At 42.1% G+C, this 9595-nt stretch overlaps 2 protein-coding genes across 4 annotated transcripts in view; one reads left to right on the top strand and one right to left on the bottom strand.

Moving 5' to 3' along the window:
- Positions 1 to 1025: 1025 nt before the first annotated feature.
- On the bottom strand, positions 1026 to 5306 carry htr2aa (5-hydroxytryptamine (serotonin) receptor 2A, genome duplicate a). Its single transcript, XM_061791597.1, has 2 exons — positions 4995 to 5306; positions 1026 to 4020 (listed from the first exon to the last, which is right to left on the bottom strand). The coding sequence occupies exon 2, from the start codon at positions 4010 to 4012 to the stop codon at positions 3224 to 3226; it is 789 nt and encodes a 262-aa protein (XP_061647581.1). The 5' UTR covers positions 4013 to 4020; positions 4995 to 5306; the 3' UTR covers positions 1026 to 3223.
- A 56-nt stretch (positions 5307 to 5362) lies between these two features.
- The window catches only part of esd (esterase D/formylglutathione hydrolase), a 28052-nt gene continuing 23819 nt past the window's right edge, over positions 5363 to 9595 (top strand). For 2 of the 3 annotated variants that reach the window (XM_061791594.1, XM_061791591.1), the window contains exon 1: positions 5516 to 5832. In XM_061791594.1, coding sequence (XP_061647578.1) covers positions 5650 to 5832 — 183 coding nt within the window. In that variant the 5' untranslated portion in view covers positions 5516 to 5649. The other variant, XM_061791593.1, reaches the window with a different exon arrangement.

Genomic DNA, 9595 nt, shown 5'->3' with positions numbered 1-9595 from the left:
TATTTAATATCGTTTCAATGTGTGGGTAAAACAGTTTTTACTCATGTTATTTTCCATCCATCCATCCATTTTCTGAGCCACTTCTCCTCACTAGGGTCGCGGGCGTGCTGGAGCCTAACCCAGCTGTCATCGGGGTACACCCTGAACTGGTTGCCAGCCAATCGCAGGGCACATACAAACAAACAACCATTCGCACTCACAGTTACACCTACGGGCAATTTAGAGTCTCCAATTAATGCATGTTTTTGGGATGTGGGAGGAAACCGGAGTGCCCGGAGAAAAACCCACGCAGGCACGGGGAGAACATGCAAACTCCACACAGGCGGGGGCGGGGATTGAACCCGGGTCCTCAGAACTGTTAGGCTGACGCTCTAACCAGTCGCCCACCGTGCCGCCTCATGCTATTTTGCTATTTATAATTATTCCGGGAGTGCCGGAGCCCATTCCAGCAATCATCGGTCAGCAGGCGGGTTACACCCTGAACTGGTTGCCAGAGGAAAAATTGGCTAAATTAATGCAACATAGTTTCATTCATAAAATAATTCCACAGTTAGGGTTTCAAATTATAGTTTCAGACAGGGTTAGAGTTTAAAAGTGGGGTTTCAAATTATGATTTCAAACTAGGATTGGGGGTTTAAATAATGGTTGTGCTTTAAAAGTAGGGCTTCAAGGATTTAAGGTTGTAGTTCTAATTTGGGTTTCAAGACAAGGTTTGTGTTTCAATCCACAATTGGGGTTTAAAATTAGGGTTTCAAATCTAGGATAGGGTTTGAAATTATACTTCTAATTAGGGTTTCGAGACTTGATTAGTGTTTCAATCGAGGGTTAGGGTTTCATAGTAAGGTTTCAAGCCACAGTTAGGGTTTGAAACCAAGGTTGGGGTTTTAAATTAGCATTTTAAGCCTTAGTGTTGAAACCAGTGTTTGGGATTTCAAAGTAGGGTTTCATCCAGCATTAGGGCTATCAGATGAATAAATTAATGCCATACTCATGTCAAAGGGAAGAAATGTGAGGAAAAAAGAAAATGAGAATCCCATCTTTATTGGCATTTGACAAAAAGAAAGATGATTGGACTCCGAGCTCCTTTCATCTTCCACGCACCTTTTTTTTCATCATCCCACTGAAAATAATCCCGCAGTTTCTTTGTGATTCTGGAATGTTCCGCGTGAGTGGTTCACACTGACGCTGACAGCACGTTGCGCTTGTTATCCCCACCATCTCACTGATTTAAAAAACTAACTCTTGAGTTTATTTACACAGCTCCGCCCAGAATATAAAATATAGCTTTACGTACTGGACACTTATTATACATCATAATTTGTACATATGTGCATATAAACATGACATCAGACATCAGATCCTCACTTGTGTCCCCACTTCACACATCCATGCAAGGACCACCATTGTGACACTTTTTTCTGGTCCAACAGAAATCCTTTCAGTTGCCAACATGGCCGGTTTTTGACGTAATCCGCATTTTTGACACACTTAATGACTCTGGCACAATTCACACTTATGGCACATTTTGCACTTTTGACACAATTGCCATTTTTTGCAGAATTTGCATTTTTCTAACAAAATGTAAACAAAATGTGGAGTTCACATTTTTTAGCATAAAGATTTGCCATTTTTGACACAATTTCCATTTTTACACAATTCCTTTTTTCATCAATTCACATTTTAGACATTGATCCCATTTTCTGCAAAATTCCCACTTTTTTCAGAATTCCAATTTTCATGCATTTACAGATTTCTGGCAGAATTCCCAAATTTTTGCACAATTCCCTTTTTTTTTTTTACACCAATTCCAAATGTTGGCGCAAATCACACTTTTGGCACAATTCACAATTTTGACAGTATAATTTTTTACACAGTTAACATTTTACGCACATTTTCCATTTTTGACAGTTCCCAATTTTTGGCAAAATTCCCTTCAAAAAAACAATTCCCGTTTCTTAGTACATTTCCATTTTTTACATGATTGCAATTTTTTGGTAAAATTCCCATTTTTGTCAAAGTTCCCATTTTTTATCACAATTCCCATTTTTGACCCAGTTCCCGATTTTGGCACAGTTCCTGTTTTAGTAAACTTTTTGTAATTTTTGTACAGTTCCCATTTCTGACATTTCCCACCTTTCCCACCAAATTTTGGCACAATTCACACTTCTTACACAATTGCTAATTTTGATAAAACTTCTATGTTTTTGACAAAATTCACCCTTTTTTGACGTTTCACGATTTTGGCACAATTCTCAGTTTGGGCACAATTCACATTCTGACGCAATTCGCGGTTTTGACACAATTACCATTTTTGGCAGGATTACCATTTTGGACAAAATTACTTTTGGCAAAGTTCCAATTACTATGCACAATTCTTATTTTTGTCAAAATAAATGTTTTTTTTTTTTTTTTTTTTTAGCCCAATCAGTATTTTGACACGATTCCCATTTCGACATGATCCTTTTTTTTTTTTTTACCTGGTTTTGACAAAGCTCCCATTTATTGCGCAATTCCTGTTTTTGGGCAGCAGTATTTTTTTATTTTTTTTATCACAACTCCCATTTTTGCCACAATTGCAATTTTTGACAGAATTTCCCATTTTTGGTACAAACAAGTATGAATAATTCTGACATCATATCGAAAAAAAATAATGGATTGTTGCTATATGTGAGAATAGCAACTGTTAGCGTGTTAAGAAGTACGATTTGAAAATGATACCTTTTTATGCTTTTTGTAGTCAGGCTACAGTATCTCGCTATGTAATATAATGCTGAGCTATTTTTATTGCTAATCATGTTTGGGCTGTGCTTCGTGTTTGTTTGTGACAATGAGAATCCAGGAAAAAAAAGCCGTCTTAGTTGTCAGATTGAAAGGGATTTCAGGATCAATGCTAATGCTAAGCAAATGATAATCATATTCGGGCTATGCTTGGTGTTTGTACACAATAGGTTATGACAAAAGCTAATTTAAATGGACAATGTGAAGTGGGATAATGTTTACAGATTACCTAATACAGATACAGTAATGCTAAAGCTAATGCTAAGCTAATTTTAATGCTAATTAGGTTAGGCTAATTAATGTTAGGGCTGTGCTTGGTGTTTCAATGCAACAGTGAGAATTAGAATAAATCCGATTTAGATGAGAAGTTTTTGCTTTAGCTAATGCTAATGCTAATCAAGTTCGGGCTGTGCTTGGTGTGCATAGAGGACCGTTAACTCGCTGCTCACACGCAGCTTTCGTCTTTGTCTCCCATCGTTCTGTCCAGTTCTTGGGGCTCTTTTTCCCGACCGTCAACGGAGAAATCGGGGAGCGGGGATACATTGTGTATGCCCTCGATGGAGGGGTATGCCATTGGGGGGATGGTGTTGACCAGGATGAGCTGGAGGGGCTTCTTGGAGGGCGGCGCGTAGCGGCAGCGCAGGTAGCGCAGAAAGGCGGCGCGGTATGTCTTGTTGAACAGCGTGTACACAAGCGGATTGACGGCGGACGACAGGTAGCCCACCCACACGAACACGTTGAGCAGGCCCCCCATGAGGGTGGCGTCGCAGGCCGGCGCATCGCACACCGCCACCAGCACGTTGGTGATGAAGAAGGGGCACCACATGACCACAAAGAGGAAGAAGACCACTCCCAGGACCTTGGATGCCTTCTGCTCGTTACTAATGGACTGCATGGTGCGCCCCCCGAAGAACGAACCCACCGGACCCCCGCTCCCTCGGCCGCCACCCACTTCCCGCCTCACCAGTTTCTCGGAGGACAGCGAGGCCTGCGGGAAGAAGCTGAGCGTGAAGGCAGCGCCCCACTTAGGTCGTGGGACCAGCTGGTCCAAGCACAGGGTGGCCTCGTTCTGGAGGGCCCGGATGGTCAGGAAGTAGGTGACCACCATGATGGTGAGCGGCACGAAGAAGGCCACGAAGGAGCCGGCGAGCACGAAGCTGTCGTCGGTCAGCAGGCAGCTGCCGTCCTTGAACACCTTGGACCGGTCACGCAGTCCCATCACCGGGACGGGCATGGAGATACCTGTGCACAGGAAATGAAACATGTACAGTCAACCTACATTTATCACGGGGGATATGTTCTAAACACACCCGCAATAGGTGAAAATCCATTACATACTGAATGCAGTAAGTTATATAGCCGTCCCTTGCCACAACTAATTTTATATCGCGGGATTTTGCGGTGACCATTTTTCCACACGGACTAATGTTACTGCAGACTTATGTAGCAATAAGTGTGAGCCAGGAGGAAAGAGTGCATAAAAGAGAATGTCCAAAGTTTGGGATCATTTTACAGTTAATAGACGAAGATTCAACTCTGACGGCTATTTTACTTGTGTCGAAAGCCATTGTCACTGATATTTTATATGTCTCACCAGACCAGACGCTAACGATCTCACGCAGGATTTGGGATTCGGTGTTGCTGTGTGAAATCATATCTCGCTTTGCTGAGTTCTGTGTGAAAAGCAAACCCCTGATCTTTTATGGCTGCCGGAATGGGACATGGGACATGAGTGTAAAGTTTAACACTCTACACTTACTACTTCCGCCTCGAAAGCAATTGTCGCTAATGTCGTCACACATGATTCGGGACTGTGTGAAATCATATCTCACTTTTGCTGGGTTCTGTGTAAAAGGTAAAGCTGAAATCTTACGTTAGGGCATTAATGGCAATTTTGATCGTTGTATCGAAAGCAATTCTCGCTACTATTTTATACATCACACCAGATGCCTACGTTATCACACAGGATTTGTGATTCTGCGTGAAATAACATTCCGATTTGCTGGGTCGTATGCCAAAAGCCAACTCTTTTGTTACTACTCCAAAACTCCAGATTTGCTGTATCTTTGTGTGGGGGGAAAAAGTTAAGTTAGGTACAAAGGGTGCACACACAAGTGTGAGCAGTAACGACATTCGCGCTGACGCTAGCGCTTACGCAACACAGCAAGCGTCTGACGGTTGCCATGGCAACGTAGCCGATGCTATCTTTTACTTACTCGCAGAGGAGGCTTCATTCTTCTTTGTTGTTTTTTTTTAGCACAACAAATTGTTGCTGATGATGACACAATCCGGCCGTGGTCTCATAACATTGATTAAAAATGACCAAAGCCTATTAAATATTTGTAACACAGAACCACGGGGAAATGAAAACCATCTGTGTCATAACAGATGCAGATTCAGCACACATGGCAAGTGATGCTTATGCTGTCAAGCCATACCATCTGTATGAGTGTGTGTATGTGTATGTATTTAGGGGTGTGTGCGTGCGTGTGTGTGTGTGTGTGTGTGTGCGTGCGTGCATGGCGGCAGACAGATGGCCCGGTAGTCTCCAGAGGGATTGTTACGCTGGCTCATATTATGGCTGGAAGCAGACCAAGAGACACAACTGCAACCTGGATGCACTCACACACACACACACGCTGTATATACACACAACCATACGTCTTTGTTGTCCTGTAGTGTGGTACTATTACAAACGGGAATTGCTGAAACGCTAACATGCTAAGTATAGGTGTGTGTCTGTTGTTCTAACAGTTCCTGTGCTAACATATAGCAAGATAGCAACCTAAGTGTTAAGGCTGATCCTTAAGAATTTGACATCCTACTCTGTAGTTGGCTATTATTTCAAATGAGAGTTTCTAAAATGCTAACATGCTACGACTGTGTGTGTTAGCGCTTGCCCGCCGAGATGGTCCACACGGCCATGATCTTGATGCGGGCCTTGGTGCGCGAGTTGAAGCGGCTGTGGTGGATGGGGTTCCGGATGGCGATGTAGCGGTCCAGCGAGATGGCACACAGATGCATGATGGATGCCGTCGAGAAGAGCACGTCCAGGTAGATCCACACAGGACACAGCTCTGACGGCAGAGGCCATCCGTAATCTGAACGAGCGGAAGGGATTACGGAACACTGTTACATCCTCAAGTGCTAACATGTTTACTTTTTGCTATGCTAACACATAGCTACCAGTGTACAAAAAGCACAAAGCCAGATAAGGATTTGAAATCATACCCTGTAGTCCAGAGGTGGGACCAAGTCATTGCTTTGCAAGTCACAAGTCTCAAGTCTTTACCCTCAAGTCCCAAGTCAAGTCCCAATTCAAGATAGGAAAGTTCCGAGTCAAGTCACAAGTATTACACTTTGAGTTTCGAATCCTTTCGAGTCATTTTAACAACAAAGTAATAATGTATTTTAATATATATAATATTTATAGATGTAATTAATACCTTGTATTTTTGTTTGTACCCTTTCAAAACCGATCGATAGTATGTTTTCAGTTATTCTATGAAAAATTATACAAAATGCTATGACTTACTTTTTCTCACTTTGTTTCTGAGGTGACATTAAACAGACCTGTCACAAATGAGAATTTGCATTTAGTAGTGCTATAATTAATAATCAAGTGTCCTACTGACAATACTATCGAATAATCAAGTAATCGGCTAAAATACAGATTTGTGTGTAGTGGTGTGACGGTGGCGGAAGAGGAATATAACTAGGGTTGAGTATGATTTCAAATGAGAATAGATCAAATCCTAACAGTTGCTAGGTTAACACATAGCATCCAGCGTACAAAAAGTGCCATCCATCCATTTTCTTTTACCGCTTATCCTCACGCGGGTCGCGGGCATGCTGGATTCTATCCCAGCTATCTTCGGGCGCGAGGCGGGGTACACCCCGAACTGGTCACCAGCCAATCGCAGGGCACATAGAAACAAACAACCATTCATGCTCACATTCACACCTACGGGCAATTTAGAGTCTTCAATCAACCTACCACAGATGTTTTTGGGATGTGGGAGAAAACCGGAGTACCCGGAGAAAACCCACCCAGGCACGGGGAGAACATGCAAACTCCACACAGGCGGGGCCGGGATTTGAACCCCGGTCCCCAGAACTGTGAGGCAGATGTGCTAACCAGTCGTCCACTGTGCCGGCCAAAAAGTTCCAATTAAGGCAAATCCATAAGGATTTGAAATTGTGACCTGTCTGGGACAGGTGCTATTTCAATTGTGAATTGCTCAAAGGCTAACATGCTAACACATAGCAATCTGTGTATAAAAATCACCAAGGCATAGCTATTAGAATTTTAAATTATGCCCTATTGTTTGGTACTTTTTCAAATGAGAATTGCTAAAAGGCTAACAAGCTTGCTGGCTCACAGCCAATCAAAAACAACAACAAACAATTGACAGCAGAAGAGCAAAATGGCCTCTTCAAACCGAAAAACAATCTGCATGTATGTTATACAGCATGGCTTTTTGAGATGATAATTTTTTTTTTTTTTTGGGGTCGACTCATGATTAACACATCTAGCAAAGTGAAGTGAAGCTTGCACTGACTGATTTTTTTTGTTTTTTGTTTTTTTTTTGGACTTCATGCCTGGGACTATCTAAAGATACATTTTCGCCACAGCTGCAAAATGTGTGAGATGTTGCTTATGGCCTAAGAATGATGAAATTTGAAGAGGGCCCTAAGTAGCACCAGAGCTGTAACGAGCAGCCGTGGGAGGTGTTTATGAACAATTAATGACACATAACATATTGGATCCGTCCGCTGTCTCATTAGCTAGGACTCGTTAGGGCGGAAACAACCCGCGTGACCTTCGTTAGTGTCGCCATCAAGCCGAGTGTTTTTGGCGGAATGTTGGCGGCATGTGAATTGAACAAATTACATATTTTCTTCTTAAGTGAGCAATCCTCCGCTTGTCCTTGCCACTCCTTAAGCATAATTAAGGAGCCCTAAACACTCCCTAGCATGACACACGTTAAAGTGAAGCTTCTCAGCTGCTTTGGCTTTCATGCAGAGAGCAAACCTCCTGTCACAAAGCTTCTTACTAAGACCAATCAAACGTTAGTGTTCCTCTCCCGTGGCCTAACTCAACCTGCGGCGCGCAGGCCATCATGAAATTGCTTCCCTTTATATTCTGGGCCCAAATAAATCACCATTTTGAGATATTTCCCAGCCTCTAAACGGCCGACAGAATTTTGGGAAACCGAATCCCTCAAAGACAGTTCTACTTTGCAACATGAAATTTGGTGGACATGTCAATCATGTGTAGACTCACTCAAAAATGTCTCAAGACGCCATGAATGAAAATGCACACGAAGTCTGTCATTTTGGTTTAAAGTGGCCAGTGTAAGGCCAATTTGGCCATTTCCAGGGGTCCTTCAAATGGTTTGCAAATTCTGCCCCAGCCCAGTTGCACTTAACAACATGAAATTTGATAGCTGTGTCAAGCATGAGTAGACCCAGAAAAAAGTCTCAAGAAGCAATGACTGAAAAGACACAGGAAGTCTGACATTTTAATTTGATTTACCAATTTTATGGTCATTTTGGCCATTTCCAGGGATCTTTCAAATGATTTGAAAATTCACCCCCATAAAAGAGATTGCCAAATCGACATGTAATTTGGTGGGCACATGAGTGGACCCACCAACAAGTCTCAAGAAGTCCTGCTCGTAAAGACACAGGAAGTCTGACATTTGGATTATAAGTGGCCGTTTTGGGGAAAAAAAACTAAATTGAAGTTTGAACCAGTAGACGGATAGGTAACAAAAAATTTGTAATTTCCTCCCTGAGGTGCTCTGCTCTTTTATTGTTTGCTTGTCTGATTTGTTGGCTTCATTAAGCGGGATGATGTTAGACACACAAAATTAACACAAACCTACGTAAAATGATTTCTTCCTATTTGCTGATGAACACAATCATGGGCCGTCGTTGGTTCCCTGCCGGAGCAGTTGAGCTTTATTCCCTGCGCCGGTCGTTTATTTCCCACATTAGTCAGTGCCAGCACAAAAGAAACACCGAATGACTCAAATGCGGCCAAAACCCACGGAAACAACCAGCTCGTAAACAACGCCGGTCCCAAAAGAGATGTGTGTGCATGTTGCAGATATTGTGTCAGTCGGACGCAATGGTGCTATATGGCGGCGTGACCAAAATCTTTGCAACACTTTTTTCTAAAATATAAAATTTTTATTTGGAAATATAAACTTTTTTTTTTTTTTTGGAAAATATACGACTATTTAGAAAACATACAACTTGCTGAAATTGTTTATTTTATTTTATTTTTTTATTGCATAAATCATTAATCATACACTTGACACTATGTGAGTCCCAGAATGTACATGTCTGGAAACAATGAGTCCCAGCCCTGGAACAATGACTCCCTGAAACCTACCATCACGGAATACAGATACAGTAATCCTCCGCTATATCACGGTTCTTGCTTCACAGTCCTGCTATAGTTCAGATTTTTATTTGTACAATTTGTACAATATTTTTGTGTTACCCATTGCCCTCGCTCTCTATCAATATATTATGTTTCAGCCTGTCACGATAGCAATTTTTTTAGGCCAATATATTTTCCCAAAAACTATCACGATAAACCATAGTATCGTTGATGTTTTTTTATGCCACTGATAAAATTATATTATGGAGCAGTGCTTCTTAACCTGGGTTCGGCAGTCGCTGGGGTTCAACGGAGGACTCGACACACATATGTGTTGTTGGTGAAGAGCTTCCACACACAGCGAATCAAAAGTACGAATCCCGTGTTGGTGCTAGCCAATGAGAGTCAGAGTATGGCGGGATT

The sequence above is a fragment of the Phyllopteryx taeniolatus genome, chromosome 12 (assembly GCF_024500385.1).
Source record: "Phyllopteryx taeniolatus isolate TA_2022b chromosome 12, UOR_Ptae_1.2, whole genome shotgun sequence".
Classification (NCBI taxonomy): domain Eukaryota; kingdom Metazoa; phylum Chordata; class Actinopteri; order Syngnathiformes; family Syngnathidae; genus Phyllopteryx; species Phyllopteryx taeniolatus.
The sequence above is the reverse complement of the archived record's forward strand: the minus strand, read 5'-3'. Positions and strand labels throughout refer to the sequence as shown.

Coding starts and splice junctions, on each gene's coding strand:
- htr2aa (XM_061791597.1), bottom strand. CDS start 4,012: ATGCCCGTCCCGGTGATGGGACTGCGTGACCGGTCCAAGGTGTTCAAG.